Genomic DNA, 26642 nt, shown 5'->3' with positions numbered 1-26642 from the left:
CGAGCGATGGAGAGGAACCACTAACACTGCCCGGCCATCCTGAGGTCATCAGGACGTTCAATTTTGTATTTCTAAAGTATTTAAAGAATGCACGTTACATTTGCAATATGATTCAACACATCATATTGCAAATGTAACAGTGTGTGTTATGTTTGCAATATGATTCAACACATCATATTACAAATGTAACACTGTGTGTTATGTTTGCAATATGATTCAACACATCATATTGCAAATGTAACACTGTGTGTTATGTTTGCAATATGATTCAACACATCATATTACAAATGTAACACTGTGTGTTATGTTTGCAATATGATTCAACACATCATATTGCAAATGTAACACTGTGTGTTATGTTTGCAATATGATTCAACACATCATATTACAAATGTAACACTGTGTGTTATGTTTGCAATATGATTCAACACATCATATTGCAAATGTAACAGTGTGTGTTTGCAATATGATTCAACAGTGTGTTATGTTTGCAATATGATGTGATGTTTTTCACTGTTGAATCATATGCAAATGTAACGTGCATTCTTTAAATAAACCCTATGTGGGTTATGAATGTCTTATGAACCTGTCTTCAATGACAATCCATCAAGCCACTATGAGGTCTACCTGTGTTGATTCTAAGCTTCCTGGAGCAACCGGAAGTGATAAAATCACCCTAAAAGTGTTTTACCCAACCAGCAGTTTGTGATATATAGTGCATTCAACCCTGTGTAAATCAGTCAGTTCTTAACGTATAGACTTAAAACTCAGGATTCTGTAAAAGCATACCCCGATCAGGATAGGTGTTTACTTATAGCTTCCTGTGCCAACCGGAAGTGCCTTAAAATGGGGTCATAGGTGCTTTTTCAAAGGGTTAAAAAAGTCAGATCTTTCCAAAACTTTAAGTGTGTGATTAGGCAACCCTCATGAAGTGTAAATCAGTCATTTCTCTAATCAGATGTCAAAGAAAAGCTCACACACACACACACAGACACACACAGCAAGGATGGAATGAAAAAGTATGGTGCTTAAAGACACACAGAGCCTTAAATGCTTTTAGGGGGGATCCAGACTTCCATACCCGCTCTGGGAGCACTATACTACGGGCAAAAATCAATGGGTGCTGGCCTGAGTGATTTATGGAGGTTTTCAAAAAAAGTCAAAAAATATTCTGTTTCATGTTTTGGGTTACCACGCACGATTTTCAATACAGTTTTAAATGCTTCATTTTGGCCTTTTAAAAAAAAATGTTATTTTCGACTATGAAGGGGTGATACGTTTTTTCCAAATTTTTGACATTTTTGACTTTTGACTTCCTATGAAATCACATTCCAAATGCACAAAACATATTCCTTAAGTACAAGTAAACATTTATAAAAAATTATGATAATAAATGTGACTAAAGTATTTTCATACAGTTCTTACACATGTGTAATTGACATAAAACTCGAAAGAATTTCAAAAAACGGTCCAGAAAGCACTTTTTTAAAGGGGGTGATACGTTTTTTCCAAATTTGACATTTTTGACTTTTGACTTTTGACTTCCTATGAAATCACATTCCAAATGCACAAAACATATACCTTAAGTTCAAATAAAATTTCAAAAAAAATTATGTTAATAAAATTTGAAAAAAGTATTTTCATATAGTTCTTACACATGTGTAATTGACATAAAACTCGAAAGAATTTCGAAAAACGGTCCAGAAAGCACTTTTTTAAGGGGGTGATAAGTTTTTGCCAAAACTTTCAAAATCTCAAAATTTTACTCTTGGGTCTTGACTTGCGTTACATAAAGCCTATGAAAAATTTAGATAGAACAAACTCGCCCACTATAGGAATTTTGGAGTGTTACACAGCTCATTTGCAATATGGCATTTGCCATCAACTTTGGATGAAACACCGCCAGAAGTAGTGTACTTGTCCATCGTGTATATGCTGCGCTCGGTGCCAATAAGTTGCCATGTTATTTTGTACAATTGGGGGGGGACTTCCCTTACATACATAACACGTTCCTCTCAACTCGGCCGGCGTTTTCCTCCGTCTCCAAGTCACACCGTCAAAATTCTACTTCTCTACCTCACACGGCTGTCAGTGTCAACGTTCACTCTTATTCTGTGATGTTTTAGCTGTTCCACCTCATAGGACACGGCAAGGCAGATTTGCCCTTCCTCAAAACAGTTAATAAAATGTGTTATTTCCCTATGCTAAAACTGTATTAATGACCATTCCCCCACTGCAAAGGTAGCATTTTTTCTCCCAATGTAGCAGCAACAAATATGAGCAGCGCTGACCTTGAGGTGTTGGGAGTCAGGAGGGAGGCCCCGTGTGTCTCTGACTGTAGTCTATGGCGCTGCTGCCTGCCTGCTCCGCTGCCTGCCTGCCCTTCTCTACAGAGGACATGCGGATTAGCAGCTGATAATGCCTCATTCAGACCAGGTTTTTCAGGAAAATGGTATTACCTCTTGGTCTTTTGACTTCTGATTGAAGGCCTGGGGTCGTAGCATAGACCCAACTCTACGAAATATCTTAGTAATGTCACTATAAACCCCCAAAATATGCTGAGTTTTTTAAAAAGTTTATAATTTTTAATGAATGAACTTTGGGATTGAAATGTATTGTGTGAATATCAAATCTCAGCAAAGTTTGCTTCACTGAAGTGGAAGAGCTCTGGCTGATCTGTTTACAGAGGCCTCTGTCACATTGTTTGCAGAGCTTAGAGTCTCGCTCTCTCCCCCCTGTAGTTTTTGTTGTTTTCTCCCCCCATTGTGAAACCATCTCTGTACTCTTTGGCAGCGTGCTAACCATCTGGGAATGCTGTGCTCTGTTGTTGTGATGTGATGGGGAATTGGGAATGTCTCTACATTGGAGCCTCTTGGCAGCTGTGCTCTGACTTCTTCTCTCTGTTGGGTTTGGATGGTGTGTTTGTACAGCAGCCAGAAACTCAACGCCTGCATTTGTACAAAATAAGTTCCAATCTCCTCAAAGACTTGTGTACAGGCAGATTGTTTGTTTGCGTCTCCACAACAGGGTCCTTTATAAATTAACCATGCAAAACAAATGGTGGAACCACAAACCACCATAGCATAACCCTGGACTGAGGTCAAACAGACCAAATACATGCTGGGATTGGAACGTTGTTTACCTTTTTGTTCTACTTTGATATTGGACAACAAAATGAGTCGCTTACTCCATCTGAAGCCAGGTCTTTGGACTGTAGAGACCAGCTCTTTGTACTCTGCGACTGCGACACATATAACCTCTTTTGAAAACATAATTAAGCCGTGTGGTTATGGTGATATTGTTCTGCTTTCAAAGGGATCATTTGAGGCAGTAGACTTCCCAAGCAAAGGGAGTGGCCCAGTATAATAATGGATGCCTGTAGCTCCTTGAAATCGGGGTTCAAACCTACGACAGTAGTTCTCACTTTGTCTTTCAATCTTCTAAAATAGGATAGCATGATTGACTCTGACTCCACCTGTACTTTACAGACGTTTTGAAGAGGGATGAATGTAACCTATTACTAATTCTCTTACTGTACATCAAGATGTTCCACCATAAGGGGCTCCCGAGTGGTGCTGCGGTCTAAGGCACTGCAGCTCAGTGCTAGGGGCGTCACTACAGACCCTGGTTCGACCCCCAGGCTGTATCACAACCCGGCTGTGGTCGGGGGTCCCATAGGGTGGCGCACAATTGGCCCAGCGTCGTCCGGGTTTGGCCAGGGTTTGGCCAGGTTAGGCCGTCATGGTAAAATAAGAATTTTGTTCTTAACTGACTTGCCTGGTTAAATAAAGGTTATATAAAAAAATATCCATGACAAGGCCTTTTCCCATATCTAGAAAAGAGATTATAAAGAAGTTTAAAGATGGAATCCGCATTAGGGTAAACAGCAGCACGGTCCGGCCCAGCACCTTTGTTGTTGTTTTTGTTTTGAGGACATAACGGAGGTGAGGTGCGTGGAGCAGGGTGGTCAAAAAGATCATCATCTGCTGTTCTATTACGCGTTTGATGATGTCAGAGGGGATAAACACAGTATTCGCTGTTTGCGCGTCTTTGTTGTAATATCCCAAACGAACTGACCGTTTAAGGATTCCAGCTTTAAACAGGCACCTATGACTCCAGTATACAGTATGTCTTTATAGCTTTAGTCTGGGACACTGTGGAATGCAGCAAGGTCCATTCTTTACATCTCATTCTCCATCTCGGCTCCATCAATTAGCCATACCACTCGAGCGCAGCAGGGCCCAGCTTCCATCCTTACCTATTGGCTTACTTAATAAAATAATACTTGCTTCCTCTCCTCAATCTCTCTCCATCTCAGCCCTAGCATGAATCAGCCCTTCCACCCTGGGCCGAGGTTTGACATCATCCAAATGTTTTCTTTTCCCCATCAGTGACTACCTATCCTCATTCCTCACATCACTGTGCTCAACTGAGAGAAGGAACTTCAGAAAGTGTGTTTCCTACTGCTACACCGGAGTCACTGCCTCTGGTAGAAGTCTCTGTCTGACTATCAGCATGGGAAGATTCTAGTATCCCTGTGTGGCCATGGCAACTCCAGATAGGGGATGTGTAATCTTGGTTTGAGTTTTTTAGGGTCCTTCTACAGAGCAGGAAGCCAAGACAGAGTTGTTGTGAAAAGACGCACAAATAATAGTTTGTGTGTGTGGTTGCGTTCTGTGTGGATAGTATATGCACTCTGTTTCGTTTTAAACCCATAGAAATGACTGTTGTCAAGTCAATGACGTCATGTATGCTTTCTATTGACACGAGCAACAACACATTTGTGTGTCATCAACATGGGACTCGTGTTGTGCAGTCCATGTAGTGTTTTTGCTTTTAACAGATGTTTAAAATCTTTCTACTCTTCAGTGGGGGGGCTTAACATTTTAGTGACCCATTTTGTTTTTAAAGCTGTACTTTCTTTCATTAAAATACTATTTTGGTCCATATGAGCAACAGAATCAAAAGCAGTAGAGAGCTACAGTTGCCGCTTTCAACCAGCCCCAGGCTCACAGCAGTTCTAAGTAAGTTGAATGATTCCTTCTCTTCCTGTTGTGTTTTTCTCTCTCGATCTGTCTGTGTGTCTGTCTGTGTGTTGTGAGAAGGACAGAGGGCAGTGAGTCAGCAGGAGTTTAGACAGTCTCAGGCAACAGGAAATACTGTATTTGGGAACACAGCAGTTGGTCCAGACTTCAGTAATAACTCGGTATGGGAAACATTGTTTATTTTGGAGCCTCTTATGAAGCGGAATGCATAAACTTTACATTTCTCTCATTTGTTTTACAGTTGAATCTCTCCACTCTATCGCACTTACAAATCCATAGGCCAACAGTGCATCGACCATTCTCTAACTAACCCACACTTACCTGCCTCTCTAGCACTTCTTAGGTTCCCTATTATCCTGCTCTGAAGTCAGCCAATCAGCCAACCTTATACTCAACACATTGAAACCCTATACTTCACCTATATATCACCTTATATTCCAGGCCTATATTTTCAGTGCTAACCCTGAGGGAGGGAGGCAGCAACACACTCAGCCCAACCTGCCACTTCAGTTGTTTGAATGACTTTCTCTCTCTCTCTGGGGCTTGGTAGATCTGCACTCCCACACGTGTGATTTGGTTGCTTTGACTTGGCTTAGTGCCCTGGACTAAGCTAAGCTGGGCTTTGGCTGTGAAAGGGATAGACGACACATTGGTTGGTCCTTTTCTGCCTGTATCTCGCTTGTTGTTCTCTGTCAGAAAGAGAGCTGTTCTTTAGCCAGAATGGCAGTGATGCGAGATGTGCATTAACTTGACTCAGTGACCTGAATCCTGACAGAGGAGAGAGAGAGACGGTAGTGGTGGGGGGGGAAGAGTGAGAGCTTGCAGAGCTGGGAGGAATGGCCTCTGCAGCAGCATGCCAAGCTTGTCTGACTGGGATGAAGTGGCTCGGGTTCTCCCCTCATTATGGCTCGGTTCTTCCCTCATTATGGCTCGGTTTATCTGAGGATAAGCCTGCATCCCCAAGTCTGCATCCTGATGGGCCCTCGTCAAAAGTAGTGAACTAAATAGGGAATATGGTGCCATTTGTGACACAGCCTCTGTTTGATCTCTCTGCCTGGCGTGCTGGCCTGGATGTCAGGATGACCAAGTCATTAGAGGGGAAAAGATAAGCAAAATATAAACTGCTGAATAACAACAATAGTACAAGGCTACGATGATTAACAGCACCAGACCAGTACCCATGCATTATGCCAAATGCACATCTGTTTCAGGGTGTGAGTGGAATTAGGTGACGATTATGGAATGGGTGCTAGTTACGTACAGTTGGGTATTTTTATAATGTATTGCTACATTACCCGTATGCTTTCTCAGTGAACTCTGTCTGCAGCTAGATAAAGAGCATGTCTGTTGGTGACTCATTTCCAATGGAGAATCGGACCCATAGAGTTTTAGATGTACTGTAGCCCTATCTGATTGTATGCCCATAGTAACCAACCAAATGATGTGAAGGGTCATTCAGGGATAAGGATTATTAGTAGGGCTGTGTGACCATGATGATGATTCCACACCAGTACTGACCTTCAATCAGAAGAGAAATTGTCTAGATGCTATCAGAGGAAATACTTGTACTGCTTTGAGTCCTGACTTCCCTGGTCCATTTTACACCAGCTGACATTAAACCAGCTCTACTGATCCTCATCGACATGTTCTAGGCTTTCTGCCTCCTCACTCTGTTATGTAAAAACACTCTTTCTCTCACAGACAAACACATACGCACGCACACACACACATCAACAGCATCCTCCCGGATACCCTGGACCCACTCCAATTTGCGTACCGGCCCAACAGATCCACAGATGACGCAATCTCAATCACACTCCACACTGCCCTTTCCCACCTGGACAAAAGGAACACCTATGTGAGAATGCTCTTCATTGACTTTAGCTCAGCATACAACACCATAGTGCCCACAAAGCTCATCACTAAGCTAAGGACCCTGGGACTAAACACCTCCCCCTGCAACTGGTACTGGACTTCCTGAGGGACCGCCTCCAGGTGGTGAGGGTAAGCAACAAGTCTGCCATGCTGATCCTCAACCCTGGGGCCCCTCAGGGGTGTGTGCTTAGTCCCTTCCTGTACTCCCGGTTCACCCACGACTGCGTGGCTAAACACGACTCCAACACCATCATTAAGTTTGCTGACGACACAACAGTGGTAGGCCTGATCACAGACAATCATGAGACAGCCTATAGGGAGGAGGTCAGAGACCTGGCAGTGTGGTGCCAGGAAACAATCTCTCCCCCAATGTGAGCAAGACAAAGGAGCCGATCGTGGGTTACAGGAAACGGCGGGTCCAACAGGCCCCCGTTAACCTTCCTAGCGCAGGCGATCCACTAGCGACCCACCTCGACAACATCCGGTGAAATTGCAGAGCGCGAAATTCAAACTACAGAAATATAAATATTTAACATTCATGAAAATACATGTGTAATACATCAAAATAAAGCTTAACTTCTTGTTAATCCAGCCGCTGTGTCAGATTTCATAAAGGCTTTACGGCGAAAGCACACCATGCGATTATCTGAGGACAGCGCCCCGCATACAAAACCATGAAAAACATTTTTCAACCAGGCAGGTGCGACACGAAAGTCAGAAATAGCGATATAATAAATGCCTTACCTTTGAAGATCTAATTCTGTTGGCACTCAAAGGTCCCAGTTACATCACAAATGGTCCTTTTTGTTCGATAAAGTCGTTCTTTATATCCATAAAAACTCAGTTTAACTGGCGCGCTTCAATCAATAATCCACCGGTTTCCCTCCTTCAAAATGCATACAAAATGAATCCCAAACGTTACCAATAAACTTATCCAAAAAAGTCAAACAACGTTTATAATCAAACCTTAGGTACCCTAATACGTAAATAAACGATAAATTTTAAGACGGAGAATAGTATGTTCATTACCGAAGATAAATAACAAAGAACGCACTTTCCTTCACGCGCATGGAAACACTACAGCCAAAATGGGAGCCACTTAGAAAAACTACAACTCCTAGCAAATTCTTCGAAAAACCAGCCTGAAACTCTTTCTAAAGACTGTAGACATCTAGTGGAAGCCCTAGGAACTGCAATCTGGGAGGTTTTCGCCTTATAATGAAAGTGACAGCCACTGACAACAGTGGTAGGCTGAATTTTTGGGTGGGGGGGATTTCGGGGTTTCGCCTGCCATATCAGTTCTGTTATACTCACAGACATTATTTTAACAGTTTTAGAAACTGAGTGTTTTCTATCCAAATCTACCAATTATATGCATATCCTAGCTTCTGGGCCTGAGTAACAGGCAGTTTACTTTGGGCACGCTTTTCATCCGGACGTCAAAATACTGCCCCCTAGCCCAAAGAGGTTAACATCGATGGGGCTGTAGTGGAGCGGGTCGAGAGTTGAAAGTTCCTTTATGTACACATCACCAACAAACTAACATGGTCAAGCACACCAAGACAGTCATGAAGAGGGCACAACAACAGCTTTTCCCTCTCAGGAGACTGAAAAGATTTGGCATGGGTCCCCAGATCCTCAAAGTTCTACAGCTGCACCATCGAGAGCATCCTGACCGGTTGCATCACCGCCTGGTATGGCAACTGCTCGGCGTCTGACCGTAAGGCGCTACAGAGGGTAGTGCGTACGACCCAGTACATCACTGGGTCAAGCTTCCTGCCATCCAGGACCTACAGTTGAAGTCGGAAGTTTACATTCACCTTAGCCAAATACATTTAAACTCAGTTTTTCACAATTCCTGACATTTAATCTTAGGAGAAATTCCCTGTCTTAGGTCAGTTAGGATCACCACTTTAAGAATGTGAAATGTCAGAATAATAGTAGAGAGAATAATTTATTTCAGATTTGATTTATTTCATCACATTCCCAGTGGGTCAGAAGTTTACATACACTCAATTAGTATTTGGTAGCATTGCCTTTAAATTATTTAACTTGGGTCAAACATTTCAGGTAGCCTTCCACAAGCTTCCCACAATAAGTTGGGTGAATTTTGTCCCATTCCTCCTGACAGAGCTGGTGTAACTGAATCAGGTTTGTAGGCCTCCTTGCTCCCACACGCTTTTTCAGTTCTGCCCACAAATTTTCTATGGGATTGAGGTCAGGGCTTTGTGATGGCCACTCCAATACCTTGACTTTGTTGTCCTTAAGCCATTTTGCCACAACTTTGGAAGTGTGCTTGGGGTCATTGTCCATTTGGAAGACCCATTTGCGACAAAGCTTTAACTTCCTGACTGATGTCTTGATATTGGTTCAATATATCCGCATTATTCTCCTGCCTCATGATGCCATCTATTTTGTGAAGTTGTTAGAAGTCCACCTAGGTTTCTTGATTGGGGCTGTACCAAATGATTGATGTATTAGAATAATTGATTATGCTTATGTTGTATTAATAGAAGGGGAGGTGTTATAAGACCCCTCCCTCTTTACATTTATAGGGTTCTAGACTACAGATTAACAATATCTATACAGTACATTATGATGTTTTAATATTGTTCCACAGTTGTTTTCTAGTTCTCGCTCTCTCTTTCTTATAAAGAGACCCCTCTGAGAAATGTGTGACAGACAGAACTCTGTAGGGGAGAAAACTACTCAGACATTGCACTATAAATCAACTTGGACATTTACTGCTAAGCTTTTAGATAACACACTAAAAGCCTTGTTTATATAGCTTTGTAGGCATGGTTTTGGTCTCATGAGTAATAGATAATGACGTAGGCAGTGACATCACGAGGGCTGGATTTCGGGTTTGATAAAATAACATGGGACCTTTTCTTTGATGCAGAATTTACTCGGAAACATGCGTGCTATGTTACTGATTGTCAACTTCTGTCTACAATTGCATTAATAAAGGTTTTTTAATGATTTAATTAAAGATATTGCCATAATGCTAATTTCACCAATGAACCAATGATTGACAAGGAAACAGGAACGAACGCTAACAAAGTGCACCAGTCCTGCAGCAAGCACCCCCACAACATGATGCTGCCACCCCTGTGCTTCACGGTTAGGATGGTGTTCTTCGGCTTGCAAGCCTCCCCCTTTACCCTCCAAAAATAACGATGGTCATTATGGCCAAACAGTTCTATTTTTGTTTCATCAGCCCAGAGGACATTTCTCCAAAAAGTACAATCTTTGTCCCCATGTGCAGTTGCAAACCGTAGTCTGGCTTTTTTATGGTGGTTTTGGAGCAGTGGCTTCCTTGCTGAGCGGCCTTTCAGGTTATGTCGATATAGGACTCTTTTTACTGTGGATATAGATACTTTTGTACCTATTCCTCCAGCATCTTCACAAGGTCCTTGCTGCTGTTCTGGGATTGATTTGCACTTTTCACACCAAAGTACGTTCATCTCTAGGAGACAGAACGTGTCTCCTTCCTGAGCGGTGTGACGGCTGCGTGGTCCCATGGTGTTTATATTTGCGTACTATTGTTTGTACAGATGAACGTGGTACCTTCAGGCGTTTGGAAATTGCTCCCAAGGATGAAGCAGACTTGTGGAAGTCTACAATTTATTTTCTTAGGTCTTGGCTGATTTCTTTTGATTTTCCCATGATGTCAAGCAAAGAGGCGCTGAGTTTGAAGTTAGGCCTTGAAATACATCCACAGGTACACCTCCAATTGACTCAAATCATGTCAATTAGCCTATCAGAAGCTTCTAAATCCATGACATAATTTTGGGGAATTTTCCAAGCTGTTTAAAGGCACAGTCAACTTAGTGTATGTAAACTTCTGACCCACTGGAATTGTGATACAGTGAAATAATCTGTAAACAATTGTTGGAAAAATTACTTGTGTCATGCACAAAGTAGATGTCCTAACCGACTTACCAAAACTATTTCACAGTAAGGTCTGCACTGTATTCTGCGCATGTGACAAACTTTGATTTGAGACGCACACACAATATTGAGGAGGAGGGAATAGGGGAAACCGCAGCACGTTAGGACATGCCTCAGTGTTTGAAAACAATATCGTAGAGGCCACGAGGCAGTAGTCAGTGTGTCATGTAGACAGTCAAGTGAGCGTTACCCAAACAAACCTCCAAGATGAATCTACTGTAGCGCTCTCCAACCCTGTTCCTAGAGAGCTACCATCCTGTAGGTTTACACTCCAACCCTGTTCCTAGAGAGCTACCATCCTGTAGGTTTACACTCCAACCCTGTTCCTAGAGAGCTACCATCCTGTAGGTTTACACTCCAACCCTGTTCCTAGAGAGCTACCATCCTGTAGGTTTACACTCCAACCCTGTTCCTAGAGAGCTACCATCCTGTAGGTTTACACTCCAACCCTGTTCCTAGAGAGCTACCATCCTGTAGGTTTACACTCCAACCCTGTTCCTAGAGAGCTACCATCCTGTAGGTTCACACTCCAACCCTGTTCCTAGAGAGCTACCATCCTGTAGGTTTACACTCCAACCCTGTTCCTAGAGAGCTACCATCCTGTAGGTTTACACTCCAACCCTGTTCCTAGAGAGCTACCATCCTGTAGGTTTACACTCCAACCCTGTTCCTAGAGAGCTACCATCCTGTAGGTTTACACTCCAACCCTGTTCCTAGAGAGCTACCATCCTGTAGGTTTACACTCCAACCCTGTTCCTAGAGAGCTACCATCCTGTAGGTTTACACTCCAACCCTGTTCCTAGAGAGCTACCATCCTGTAGGTTTACACTCCAACCCTGTTCCTAGAGAGCTACCATCCTGTAGGTTCACACTCCAGCCCCAGTTGGAACTAACCTGATTTCAGTTTATCAACCAGCCAGTTATTCAAATCAGGTGCGCTAGATTAGGGTTGGAGCAAAAACCTTCAGGATGGTATCTCTCCAGGAACAGGGTTGGAAAGCCCTGATCTACTGTAACATTGCCACTCACACTATGAATTTCCCAGCAATGCCCTCTGTTTAAAGACATGTTCCCAGGCCTCGCTCACAGTGACTCAGCCACCGGGACCAGGAGGTACACACCCTGGTTGTGCTACTGGCCGCCATCAGTGACCGTTGTTGGGCGCGGCAAAGACATGATCATAAACCACAGGGATGATTAATCTGACCAGACTCAACTTTTCCACCTCTTAAAATATGGTCCTTAAAAACAACACAAATCCTATTAAGACATGTTCTGGTACATTGGCGACTAAAAGTATTTTTTTTAAACCTCTCACTTTGGGCTGGATGTGTAGTTCATATATGCATAATCTATGAGCAAAATTACTTTCTTCAATTAGCCACGAAATCCTTATTACCATGATTTAAGGGTGCAGTGTGTCTAAAACAATGTGAACATCCTACTCAGACAGCACTAATTACATTTGTTAGGCGTTCCACATTCTCTAGGCCCTGTCTGTCAGTCGGCATACATCTCTACTGTACCACAACAGAATGGAATCCTTCTGTAGATTCTAGAACAAGCTTTAAAAAACGGCTCCATAGATGAAACATCACACTGTACGCTAGCAGTTTACCATCATTGTGATTGCTGCAATGTTCAGACTGGTTAGTTAGCCCCATGTTGTTCAACCTTTAAAGTTTATTATAGTATTAGGCTTTCTTAATATTTAAACCCAGTGGAATTCTCCTGCCATTAGAGGGGACTAGGCTAAAACACCTGGATTAGGAAAGATCTCTCTATTCTACCTATACTGAATAAAAATATAAACACAACATGTAGTGTTGGTCCCATGTTTCATGTGCTGAAATAAAAGATCCCAGAAATTGTCCATATGCACAAAAAGCTTTTCTTTAAAAAAAAAATGCACAGTAGATTAATTGTTTTACTTTGATAAAGCTTTTACGGGGTTATTTCTCTTGTCTGAAGAACCCTGCCGACTGTGTGTTGTTACTGTGAGATCTGCCCTTAGGCCCCCCCAACACACACACACACACACACACACACACACACACACACACACACACACGACCGCTACTAAGACAAATCAGTGTTTGATCTGTGATTAACTCCACTCTGACATCACACCCGTAAGGCTTAGCTTCACCTTGGGCTGCTTCCAATGTCTGTTTGTTAGGCTTGCATGCTCGTTGTTGGTTCTAGAGACCCAAGTCCCAACTGGAATAATTGAAAGTACTCCAGTTGTTCATGACTGATGAAATCAAATGTAACGTTTTTATTTAACTAGGCAAGACAGTTAAGAACAAATTCTTATTTACAATGACGGCCTAAACCGGCCAAACACGGGCGACGCTGGGCTAATTGTGCGCCCTATGGGACTTCCAATCACGGCCGGTTGTAATACAGCCTGGATTTGAACCAGGGTGTCTGTAGTGACGCCTCTAGCACTGAGATGCAGTGCCTTAGACCGCCTCGCCACTCGGGAGCCCGGGGGCAAGGAAGAACACAGCTTTTGCGATCCATAACAATTTGGGTTAAGCCGAATGATTGTGAATGGCTGTATTGTCTATAGATTGTTCAAACATTAAGAAACTTTCTTCCCAGTTAGAATGTCCTTTTGTAGAATGTGTAGGTGTATGTTTTTTACATTTTCTCTCATCAGCAGTTAAAACAATAACAAAGCGTCCTCCCGCCTGGGCTTGGAGAAATATGTCCATGCTCAAATTCATGTCAAGGACAGACCATCGATGATATCAAAATGATAGTTTTAACCATGTTTTGAGGATATACAGTGTTTTACATTTACTTTGTTTACAAACATTGGATAGAAACACGTTTTATTTTGCGTTCTGATGGGGTTCAACAGTTGAACTAAGCGTTTATAGTTATATTCTTCAAGAATCAATAGGTACATATCATGCATTTATAAGACCAAATGTATGTATCAACTGCATATTGCCCCTTTTTAAAGCTCCTTGGCTCTACCATATGGACCTGTGTTTAATACCGCTTGAAACTGTGTCTGTGATGACTGTCCTCATAGTCTCCCCCTCCTTACCTCCTCTCTCTTCTCAGGTCACGGAGAGTGCCACTGTGGGGAGTGTAAGTGCCATGCGGGCTACATCGGAGACAACTGTAACTGTTCCATGGACACGTCTTCCTGTGTGTCTGATGACGGGAAGATCTGTAGTGGGCGAGGCAGCTGTGCGTGCGGGCACTGCCAGTGTACAGAACCAGGGGCCTTCGGGGACACCTGCGAGAAATGCCCCACCTGCCCCGATGCCTGTGGCACCAAAAGGTACGGGACAGAGAGGAAGGGATGTGTGGAGGGAAAGAGGGAAGGCAAGAAGAAGAGTAGGGAGGGAGAGCAGGGTAAACCATGTCCAGGGGTTTCTAATGTGCACCTGAAGCTGTGATTTGACCTATCATGGTAAGACGCATATCATCCATTACCATACATTAAGGTACAAAAAGGATTTAAGACACGTATAACTGTCTAGATGATTTCTGTAAAGGGTCTGTCAGAGTACCAAACGTGTACGCGGATGCACAGCAGTGTTCCAGGAATATTAGACAGTTGGCTTTCCATATTTTCTAATTCTCAGGGCAGCTCATGCAATTTGTCCAACTGTCAACTCTTTTAAATGAATAGGAGAGGCATACCGGAGATGCTTTGGTTGGGAATTGTGAGGATGTGCGCTTTTGGGCTGCGCGCCCCCCATCGATGGTAGTCTCAGAGCCACACAGCGATATCACAATGGGATGCCAGACTATCGTGTCTCAGCGACTGTGGACTATGATTTGCGCTTCAGAAAGATGTTAAGACGGCTCCCATTCCATTGGCGTCCCCCGAAAAAGCAAAAGGTTTACGACCCAAACTCCTCACTCTAATCACTCATCCTATATCAGGAGCAGAGCGTATCAGCAGGCTATCCCAGGGAATGTGTTGCTATCAGTCACAGTTGTACCCTCCCAGCATGCTCCTATACTCACACATGGCTCTCATTTCAGAGGTGAAAGGTGAACATTTTGGGTGTGACCCTTGACCATAAACTGACCTTAAACTCGAGGCCTGGTCACCTCTGTGCTCCTGTAAACACGGCATGTATGATGTATGTAATTATGCCACGCACGGTCTCTCTTGTCGCTCTGTAATCTATCTCTCTATCTCTCTCCACTCCAGGGAATGCATCGAGTGCCGGCTTTTCGACTCCGGAAGACTGTCCGACAACCAGACCTGCCAGCGGCTATGCAAGGACGAGATCATCACTGTGGAAACGCTTAGTGAGTAAACAAAACACTGACTGACTGTGGTTCCCCTCTCTAATATCAGCCGGCCAGCAGAGAGAGAGAGACACACACACACACAGAGGAGTATCAACATCTGTGATTAGCGTCTGCAGCAGTTTGTTGTTGATGCATTACAGACGTCTTCCCTTGTTCTAGTTTATTAGCTCTCTCCCACTCTTATTGTGCACAGCCTTGCCAAAACACGGTGTACGTACCGTTTGAGCTGTTTTAGCTAATGTGACATCACCCAGCTGCTCTGACGGGTTAGCTCAGACCAAAGTAACGCACGCTTCTCCAACCCACACACACGCCCATATGCCTCATCTGTAATTACTTATGAAAATAAATATACCCTCTCCAGTCCAGAGTGGGTGTCTGTTTGTAATTTTCTGGCGAGTGTCAGTCTGGGTCTCTAGTGGCAGAGCGGACGGACCTCTTCTGTTCTGTCCTCCAGGTAGCAGCTTATAATAACGGGCAGCGCCATGCAGCCAAACCCAGCATTTGGTTCAAAGACATGCAGCCCCATTAAAACATGATTCCCCCTGCCTACTCCCCAAATACCTCACCCTCTAAACAAACATGTAACTCTACCTGCACCCATAACTCTAAACTGTCATCACGTGCTGTCTTTTAAAACCCACAGGTCTTAAGTGGAACATAGACAGTCCCAGGGTTTGGTCTGTCTGGATCCCTTCAGCATTTTGCATTGCGGGGGATAGTAAACTAGGAATGTTTTAATATGATAATGTTGCTTGTGGGGACATTGTGATGCTGAGATTGCAATAGGGTGCCGTTTCAGACGCACCATGGGCTCTGGATTTAAAGGGATTGTTATATCTTAAGGCCCTCCCTTCACTGTCGCTCTGCCCTCACTGTCCTAGATCTGCTCTGTTTCACTGCGTTCTCTCACTCTGCTATTCCAACCATCTGACCTCCCCTAATAGACTCTGCATGTACATTCCGGAAACTTCTCTCCCGCCGAAAAAGCAGAGAGGGGAGAAGAGGCTGAAGGGAATCGAGGGGAGATGGAAGACGGTGGAGGGGGTTAGAGCTAATCTAATTCCTCAGTCCCCAAGGCATTTAGAATATTTGAATGATAGAGTTCACAAAAACAAGGACAAAAAAGCAAAGCAAATGGCTCTGTCCTTACTGTGGAATGCGATCAATCACTTATCCAAGAGTGATTTCACAATAAAGCAATGCATCTGGATACATTTTCCCACATTGTTGTGTTGTTGGAGCTCTCACCATTCTCTTGTTTTCTTTCTTCTGTCTTTGTTTCTTCTCTCAGTAAGTTTCGCCAGCTTTTTTCTTGCTTGTGTCTCAGCAGTGCCCATCTCTTTTTTTGTCCTCTTACAGAAACGGAAGACCCAAACGCTGTCCTTTGCTTGTACAAGACGGAGAACGAGTGTGTGATGAAGTTCATGTACTCTGAACACGCCAATGGCATGTCAGTCCTCACCGCGCTCAAAGAGCCAGGTCAGTACTGCTACAGAAGACATGGACATAACATATCAGCCAGCTGCTTCTCTTCACATTCAAAGAAATGGAGGATAAAACAATAACAGAGAAGGCCATGTGTTGCAGTATGAAATAGTGTATACCATGTCTGTTTGTTATTATCTGGAGAGTGTCAGTCTAGGCCTCTTGTGGACTTGCACTCTATTGGACAATTGGGTTATGATATTAGATCTGTTTTTTAACAGCTATTCTGTATAATTGTTTGACTCTTTCTTGCATCTCCCTTTGTCTATATTCCTATCTATCCCTCTCTCTTATATATATTTATATATATATATATATATATATATACACACTGAACAAAAATATAAACGCAACAATTTTATAGGTTTTACTGAGTTAGTTTATATAAGGAAATCAGTCAATTTAAATTAATTCATTAACTAGGACTGTCTAGGAATGTATGGATTTCACATGACTGGGAATACAGATATGCATCTGTTTTTCACAGATACCTTAAAAAAAAGGTAGGGGCGTGGATCAGAAAACCGGTCAGTATCTGGTATGACCACCATTTGCCTTATGCAGCGCAACACATCTCCTTAGCATAGAGGCTGTTGATTGTGGCCTGTGGATCCAGAGCATCCCAAACATGCTCAATTGGTGACATGTCTAGTGAGTATGCAGTTCATTCAACAACTGGGACATTTTTGGCTTCCAGGAATTGTGTACAGATCCCTGGGGCCATGCATTATCATGCTGAAACGTTGATGAATGGCATGGCAACGGGCCTCAGGATCTCGTCACAGTAACTGCATTCAAATTGCCATCGATAAAATGCAATTGTGTTCGTTGTCCGTACCTTATGCCTGCGCATACCATAACCCCATAGACCATAGACCACTCTTATGGTAGAGAAATTAACATTCTATTCTCTGGAAACAGTTCTGGTGGACATTCCTGCCAATTGCACCCCCCCTTAAAAACTTGGATTATCTTGGCAAAGAAGAAATGCTCACTAACGGAGATGTAAACAATTTGTGCACAACATTTGAGAGAAATAAGCCTTTTCTGCGTATGGAACGTTTCTGTGATCTTTTATTTCAACTCATGAAACATGGGACCAACACTTTGACCATGGTGTTTATATTTTTGTTCAGTGTATATGTCTCTTTATATATTTCTTTGTGCATTTTCTTATTTCCTGTGTATATCTGCTTTTTAATAATCTTTGTTTGTTTGTCTCCCCTCCCGTCTCCAGAGTGTGGCGCAGCGCCGGATGCCATGACGGTCCTCCTGGCGGTGGTGGGCAGTATCCTGCTGGTGGGCATTGTGCTGCTAGCCATCTGGAAGCTGGTCATCACCGTGCACGACCGGCGGGAGTTTGCCCGCTTCCAGAGCGCACGCTGCCGCGCACGTTACGAGATGGTGAGGAGGATGACTATCCTATTTATAACAGTGATTTACAGTGCCTTCAGAAAGTTGACTCTTTCAACATTTTGTTGTTACAGCCTGAATATAAATATTTTTGATGTCACTGGCCTACACACTATGTCAAAGTGGAATTATGTTTTTCGAAATGTTTACAAATGAATAAAAAATGAAAAGCAGAAATGTATTGAGTCAATAAGTATTCAACCCCTTTTGTTATGACAAGCCTAAATAAGTTCAGGAGTAAAAATGTGCTTAACAAGTCACATAATAAGTTGCATGGACTCTTTGTGCATTAACAGTGTTTAACAGAATTTTTTTATGACTACCTCATCTCTCTACCCCACACATACAATTATCTGTAAGGTCCCTCAGTTGAACAGTGAATTTCAAACAGATTAAACCACAAAGACCAGGGAGTGTTTTCCAATGCCTCACAAAAAAGAAAGCAGACCTTGAATATCCCTTTGAGCATGGTGAAGTTATTAATTACACTTTGGATGGTGTATCAATGCACCCATTCACAACAAAGAAACAGGCGTCCTTCCTAACTCCATTGCCGGAGGCCAATTGTGACTTTAAAACAGTTCAAGAGTTTAATGGCAGTGATTGTAGTTACTCCACAAAACTAACCTAAATGGCAAGAGTGAAAAGAAGGATGCATGTACATAATGAAAATATTCCAAAATATGCATTCTGTTTGCAATAAGGCACTAAAGTAATGCTGCATAAAAATTAACTTCATGTACTGAATACAAATTGTTATGTTTGGGGCAAATCCAACACATCATGGAGTACCACTCTTCATATTTTCGAGCATGGTGGTCGCTGCATCATGCTATGGGTTTGCTTGTCATCAGCAAGGACTAGGGGGTTTAAAAATTAACTAAATAGATCTAAGCACAGGCAAAATCTCAGAGGAAAACCTGGTTCAATCTGCTTTCCACCAGACACTGGGAGATTAATTCACCTTTCAGCAGGACAGTAACCTAAAACAAAAGGCCAAATATACACTGTCGTTGCTTACCAAGACGACATTGAATGTTCCTGAGTGGCCTAGTACCAGTTTTGACTTAAATCAGCTTGAAAATCTATGGCAAGACTTGAAAATGGGTGTCTAGCAATGATCAACAACCAACTTAACAGAGCTTGAAGAATTTGAAAAGGAATAATGGGCAAATATTGTACAATCCAGGTGTACAAAGCTCAAGACTTACTCAGAAAGACTCACAGCTGTAATTGCTGCCTAATGGGGTTTTACCATGCATTGATTCAGGGGTGTGAATACTTATGTAAATTAAATATTTCTGTATTTCATTTTCAATAAATTATCAACAAAAATCGAAAAACATGTTTTCACATTGTCGTTATGGGGTATTGTGTGTAGATAAATGGGTGAGAAAATACATACATTTTGAATTCAGGCTGTAACACAACAAAATGTGGAATAAGTCAAGGAGGGGTATGAATACTTTCAGAAGGCACTGTACATATAAACAGGTTGAATTCATATGTGACTGAGCCACATTAGTTATGGGAGTCAATGAGGACTATCTATTACACTATATCAAATGAAAGGCTGTGTGAATTGCTGTGATGACTGTTTTGGGACAAGAGTAGGTCTATATAAGTTATGAGACTTGCATGTCTGAGAAGGATAGGATATAAGCACATCCCATTTGAAATGCCAAGTTGTGGAATGTATTGTTGTCTTTCATCTCATTGTGGTGTACATCTAATGTACTTTTGGAACAGTTTCCATGTATCATAACACTGAAGCCATATGTGGGAACTGGGGTAGGAACAAATATGTATTTCAAAGTTTTATTCCCCACGTGCACAGGATACAACGGGTGTAAAACAGTACAGTGATATTCTTACCTTGAGCTATTTCCCAACAATGTAGTAATACTAATAATATAAACTCAGCAAAAAAAGAACCGTCCCTTTTTCAGTACCCTGTCTTTCAAAGATAATTCGTAGAAATCCAAATAACTTCACAGATCTTCATTGTAAAGGGTTTAAACACTGTTTCCCATGCTTGTTCAATGAACCATAAATAATTAAGAACATGCACCTGTGGAATGGTCATTAAGACACTAACAGCTTATAGACGGTAGGCAATTAAGGTCACAGTTCTGAAAACTTAGGACACTAAAGAGGCCATTCTACTGACTCTGAAAAACACCAAAATAAATATGCCCAGGATCCCTGCTCATCTGCGTGAACGTGCCTTAGGCATGCTGTAAGGAGGCATGATGCAGATGTGACCAGGGCAATAAATTGCAATGTCCGTACTGAGACGCCTAAGACAGTGCTACAGGGAGACAGGACAGACAGCTGATTGTCCTCAGTGGCAGACCACGTGTAACAACACCTGCACAGGATCGGTACATTTGAACATCACACCTGCGGGACAGGTACAGGATGACAACAACTGCCCGAGTTACACCAGGAACGCACAATCCCTCCATCAGTGCTCAGACTGTCCGCAATAGGCTGAGAGAGGCTGGACTGATTGCTTGTAGGCCTGTTGTAAGGCAGGCCTACAAGACATCACCGGAAACAACGTCGCCTATGGGCACAAACCCACCGTCGCTGGACCAGACAGGACTGGCAAAAAGTGCTCTTCACTGACGAATCGCGGTTTTGTCTCACTAGGGGTGATGGTCGGATTCGCGTTTATCGTCGAAGGAATGAGCGTTACAGCGAGGCCTGTACTCTGGAGTGGGATCGATTTGGAGGTGGAGGGTCTGTCATGGTCTGGGGCGGTGTGTCACAGCATCATCGGACTGAGCTTGTTGTCATTGCAGGTAATCTCAACGCTGTGCGTTACAGGGAAGACATCCTCCTCCCTCATGTGGTACCCTTCTTGCAGGCTCATCCTGACATGACCAGCATGACAATGCCACCAGCCATACTGCTCGCGTGATTTCCTGCAAGACAGGAATGTCAGTGTTCTGCCATGGCAAGCGAAGAGCCATCGCAAGCAACCTGTTGGATCAGAGGGTGAGGGCTAGGGCCATTCCCCCCAGAAATATCCGGGAACTTGCAGGTTCCTTAGTGGAAGTGTGGGGTAACATCTCACAGCAAGAACTGTCAAATCTGGTGCAGTCCATGAGGAGGAGATGCACTGCAGTACTTAATGCAGCTGGTGGCCACACCAGATACTGACTATTACTTTGATTTTGACCCCCACTTTGTTCAGGGACACATTATTCAATTTCTGTTTGTCACACATTTGTGGGACTTGTTCAGTTTATGTCTGTTAACTTATGTTCATACAAATATTTACACATGTTGAGTTTGCTGAAAATAAATGCAGTTGACAGTGAGAGGACGTTTCTTTTTTTGCTGAGTTTAGAAAATATAATAAAACATTTAAGTATGAATAAAAACCACACAAGAACTACGATGAGAGTTAAAGAAACAAGAGAATGCAATTTTGTCATTTCACTTTGCCTATAAGAACCATGATGAGCACGTGCAGGTCTGGTTAGGATAAACTGTATCGCAGCCTATGAGATAATCTCAATTGCTTGCATCCCCTCTCCCCTTCTCCTCAAAACACATTGGAGGAAAAGGTCAGAGGATAGGGACCTCTGGCTTTCTCATTCAATGGGTTTTGAGGAGATATGAGAAGTATGCAATTGAGATTCACCCACTGACTCAGAGTAGCCTTTCATCAGTCTACCAAAGGTTGCATCTTTGCAGAAAAATGTATGTCCGGTAGCTCACAGGCTGTCAGTAGCTTGCAAGTAGATACTGAGAAATAATCAGTAGGCCTAATATTGCATGATTCATTCTACATTTTTTCCATCTTTTTTTCCTAACAATAGGTTAAATTCCATTGTTAAAATGTCTTCATTAAGTTACAAATGTAACAGTCCTGGTTGAACCCCATATGCGGGTGCAGGTAGCCTAGTGGTTAGAGCGTTGGGCCTGTAAACAAAAGGTTGCTAGTTCAAATCCCCGAGCTGACAAGGTAAAAATCTGTCGTTCTGCCCCTGTACAAGGCAGTTAACCCACTGTTCCTAGGCCATCATTGTGAATAATACACTGCTCAAAAAAATAAAGGGAACACTTAAACAACACAATGTAACTCCAAGTCAATCACACTTCTGTGAAATCAAACTGTGACCATGACAATAAATTTCACATGCTGTTGTGCAAATGGAATAGACAACAGGTGGAAATTATAGGCAATTAGCAAGACACCCCCAATAAAGGAGTGGTTCTGCAGGTGGTGACCACAGACCACTTCTCAGTTCCTATGCTTCCTGGCTGATGTTTTGGTCGCTTTTGAATGCTGGCGGTGCTTTCACTCTAGTGGTAGCATGAGACGGAGTCTACAACCCACACAAGTGGCTCAGGTAGTGCAGCTCATCCAGGATGGCACATCAATGCGAGCTGTGGCAAGAAGGTTTGCTGTGTCTGTCAGCGTAGTGTCCAGAGCATGGAGGCGCTACCAGGAGACAGGCCAGTACATCAGGAGACGTGGAGGAGGCCGTAGGAGGGCAACAACCCAGCAGCAGGACCGCTACCTCCGCCTTTGTGCAAGGAGGAGCACTGCCAGAGCCCTGCAAAATGACCTCCAGCAGGCCACAAATGTGCATGTGTCTGCTCAAACGGTCAGAAACAGACTCCATGAGGGTGGTATGAGGGCCCGACGTCCACAGGTGGGGGTTGTGCTTACAGCCCAACACCGTGCAGGACGTTTGGCATTTGCCAGAGAACACCAAGATTGGCAAATTCGCCACTGGCGCCCTGTGCTCTTCACAGATGAAAGCAGGTTCACACTGAGCACATGTGACAGACGTGACAGAGTCTGGAGACGCCGTGGAGAACGTTCTGCTGCCTGCAACATCCTCCAGCATGACCGGTTTGGCGGTGGGTCAGTCATGGTGTGGGGTGGCATTTCTTTGGGGGGCCGCACAGCCCTCCATGTGCTCGCCAGAGGTAGCCTGACTGCCATTAGGTACCGAGATGAGATCCTCAGACCCCTTGTGAGACCATATGCTGGTGCGGTTGGCCCTGGGTTCCTCCTAATGCAAGACAATGCTAGACCTCATGTGGCTGGAGTGTGTCAGCAGTTCCTGCAAGAGGAAGGCATTGATGCTATGGACTGGCCCGCCCGTTCCACAGACCTGAATCCAATTGAGCACATCTGGGACATCATGTCTCGCTCCATCCACCAACGCCATGTTGCACCACAGACTGTCCAGGAGTTGGCGGATGCTTTAGTCCAGGTCTGGGAGGAGATCCCTCAGGAGACCATCCGCCACCTCATCAGGAGCTGTTCCAAAATTCTGAGGCTGTGGCTTAAATGTCCATCCTGCCTCAACATGTGCATGTTAATGAACTGACCAATTTTTCAAACTTTCTGTTACTCTCTCCCCTTTTCTCTCTCTCGCTCTCTTTCATCTCTATCTCTCTCAAGGCCTCCAACCCCGTCTACAAGCAGCACATCTCCAGCCACCCAATAGAGACAGACTTCATTATGTATGGCAAATCTTACAACGGAGCAGCCCACTGACCACCTCCCCATGGGGGTGTTGGTGGGGCGGGGGCACGGCAGGACCGGTCCAAGTAGAGAACCAGGAGGGGTGGGAAATGATTAAATAAACTTAACCATCTATCTGATCTGCCAAGGACTTATGACAAACAGAAGTAAAAGTAGTAGTCTGGATTGTTTCTGGGGACTGTGGCCTTACTTTTTTCTCTCTCTGACTGAGGAGAAACAAAGTGACCAACTGCCATGAAGTAATGAGATATGACTTAAAGCTCTAGGCTGCTCTGTATGATTTACTGATGTCAGTAGAATACAGCCCAGAGGACAAGCAACAACTTTCTCCTGGTCTGGAAATTGTTTAGAGGACAGAGACAATAATCTGTGATCCTCTGCGTCATCTCTCTAGCTAACAAGCGGATGTTATATAAGCAGAATGAACTATGTAGACAGAACAATGAAACCCTATCTGTCACTGACAATTTGTGTTAAATTGCCAACCTCACATCACAAACCAGGGTTTCCCAAACTCTGTCCTCAGGACCCCAAAGGGTGCAGATGTTTGTTTTTTGCCCTAGCACTACACAGCTGATTCAAATAATCAACTAATCATCAAGCTCTGATCATTTGAATCAGCTGTGTAGTGTTAAGGAAAAATACTAAATGTGCACCACTTGGGGTTCCGAGGACCGAATTTGGGAAACGCTGTCATAAACCATAACATCTCCTTCACATAAACAGCAATATTCATTGTACAGACAGCCAAGGCATCGACTTATATTTGTATGTATATTTTTTTTACTCTTAAAAATGCCTTTCCTGACACTCACTATGCATCCTCCTTCATAACAAATGGAAATATGAATTAATGTACATCAGCAGGAGATTTTCAGGTTTATGAGATAATAACATCACATTTTTTTGTGGACTTTGGCATCATGGTACTAACATTAAAAGAGCAGTAGTTTTCTTACCCTTGTTTTGCACAATAGATGATATTATTAGGAGACTCTCAAAGTGACTAAGAATCTCCATCTATTCTCATTGTGTTTGTATTATTGTTGTTGTTACACTCCATATGCACTTCTTTCTCTAGTCTTGATCTATTGTTTGTGCCGTGTCAGCACCTATTGTCATTGCCAAACAAATAGATACATTTGGATACAGCACAAACAGATCTGGGACCAGGCTACTATTCAGTATGACTGGAATAACCCTGCTCTCTGTCATGGCTACATTACTTGCACTGTGAGTGTGGGTGGGCGGAGAGACAGGGAACGTCTCTAAGCTCTGTTGACATGGGACATAACTCTCCCTCACCCATTCCAACAGGAAGAAGCAGGCTAAAACATGCCACTGGAGTTATGAAAGGGCTACAGTATGAGATGGGAGGGAAGACTTCTCATTAAATGTGTTCCATGGCCTTTTTTGTGATGGTGAGCTAGGCTTGAGAGTGTGCGAGAGAGAGCGGGAGACGATGGACGAAAAGAGTGTGCGCACTAACGTTTACGGATGTGTGTGTGCCAAACGCAATAAGAATCCCATAAAAACAATCTGCTTACTTGTGTGTCTTGGCACCATGTGAGGAAATGCATTAGCCCAGACCTTTCCTGTACAGCATTGATAATTCACCATTAGAAACCAATAGATTTACAACACTACTATGTGTATATGTCACTCTGCACACAGAGCAGGTATTCACAAAACAGCAATAAATGGATGACTTAAAAGCAAATATATCCCATTTATTTGACTTTTACTCCCATGGTGACCCTCTTGAAATATTTCCCCCACCCTTGTCCAGAATCCTCCACCTTTTATTTGTTTTACCTATGCATAGTTTCACCTGTACATAAATCATGAAACTATACTTCCTAGCAGCAGCATATTTCCAAATAACAAAAATAAACAGCCAGTTTGTTATTTTTTGAGCGAAATGAACTGCTAGTATTGGAGGGTGACTGAATGTTAAGAGAGGCATGAATGAATTGGGGGTCTGTCTTTGGCTTAGACCTCAGGTGCCAGGGAAGCTGTGTCTGTGCGTTCATGTGTTCAAACACATCTGTTCTCACTCTCAACCAATAAGCAGCAGTCTACTGCCATCATACAGAAACACAGAGGAAAGGTGGTCTGGTATCCCTTTGATTCTGTCATTTACATCTTGGTTTCTGCTGTCGCCCATGACAACCCTCACCATGTGCTTCTCTCCTCAGCTAACCCAGATTTGTATTTTAGCAGCTAAATTAGTTGCATGAATTCAGATTTTTTTTTTCAGAGCTGCAAATAAGACTCATAGAACTAACAACCCAAAGTAATGTCAATAAACACATGGAATATGTGTTCACCCTATTTGTTATTCAGTTTCCCGAGAACTTGATGGTTCACATGAGCTGGAAAATGCATTCTATTTCCCTGCTAACTTCATAGTTTGGAAGATCCCAAGTATACAGGGAAGGGGGTGGGACTAACGCTGGGATATGGAACGTGTCTATGGGACTGGAGGGGCTGTTATTTCAGCCTGAAGTGAGGTCATAAATCCCCCCCCCCCCCCTTGGTGTTTTGGTGGGGGCCTCATCCCCCGCGAGGCAGGGCCCAGCCTCAGTCCAGGTTTCAGCTGTCGGAAAAAGTAGGTTAGCGTGTTCATTTAGTATCTCTGCCTTCTGAACAGGGACACAGGGCACAGTTAAAATGGAGGCTATAGGGACTTCCAGTACAGTCAGTGCACTTGTTTGTTGAACAGTAAAGGAAATAATGCCTAAGGCTTCAGAATGATCAGGCCCAATCAGCAGGTAGCCTCTGTGGACTGGAAATCTAGCCTTGTTAACACAATCAATACTTTAATTAAGCACAATCGAGCTGGCCCGGAGTGTGATGTAGACTGACTGTGGGTCTGGAGGGGTATAAGGAGGGGCAATGAATGGGTTGTTGAAAATAGAAGTCAATGGTAATGGAACCAATACATCAGTGACTCCTGATAGATGCCATTCACTCCTCAGTGCACATGATTGGGAAATGCATGCTGGATAAGATGTTAGATGTAAACGGCATTACATCATTGTTACATCAAGTTACAT

At 43.3% G+C, this 26642-nt stretch overlaps 1 protein-coding gene across 1 annotated transcript in view; it reads left to right on the top strand.

Moving 5' to 3' along the window:
- Nucleotides 1-24541, top strand: part of LOC120058335 (integrin beta-5-like) — a 76416-nt gene extending 51875 nt beyond the window's left edge. Inside the window, exons 11-15 of the mRNA XM_039006923.1 lie at nucleotides 13953-14175; nucleotides 15061-15161; nucleotides 16527-16646; nucleotides 17890-18056; nucleotides 23500-24541. Coding sequence (XP_038862851.1) covers nucleotides 13953-14175; nucleotides 15061-15161; nucleotides 16527-16646; nucleotides 17890-18056; nucleotides 23500-23595 — 707 coding nt within the window. The 3' untranslated portion in view covers nucleotides 23596-24541. The remainder of the gene's footprint in view (nucleotides 1-13952; nucleotides 14176-15060; nucleotides 15162-16526; nucleotides 16647-17889; nucleotides 18057-23499) is intronic.
- The last annotated feature ends 2101 nt before the right edge of the window (nucleotides 24542-26642 follow it).

The sequence above is a fragment of the Salvelinus namaycush genome, chromosome 13 (assembly GCF_016432855.1).
Source record: "Salvelinus namaycush isolate Seneca chromosome 13, SaNama_1.0, whole genome shotgun sequence".
Lineage (NCBI taxonomy): Eukaryota > Metazoa > Chordata > Actinopteri > Salmoniformes > Salmonidae > Salvelinus > Salvelinus namaycush.
Note: the sequence above shows the minus strand (reverse complement) of the source record. Positions and strands in the feature narration are given on the sequence as shown.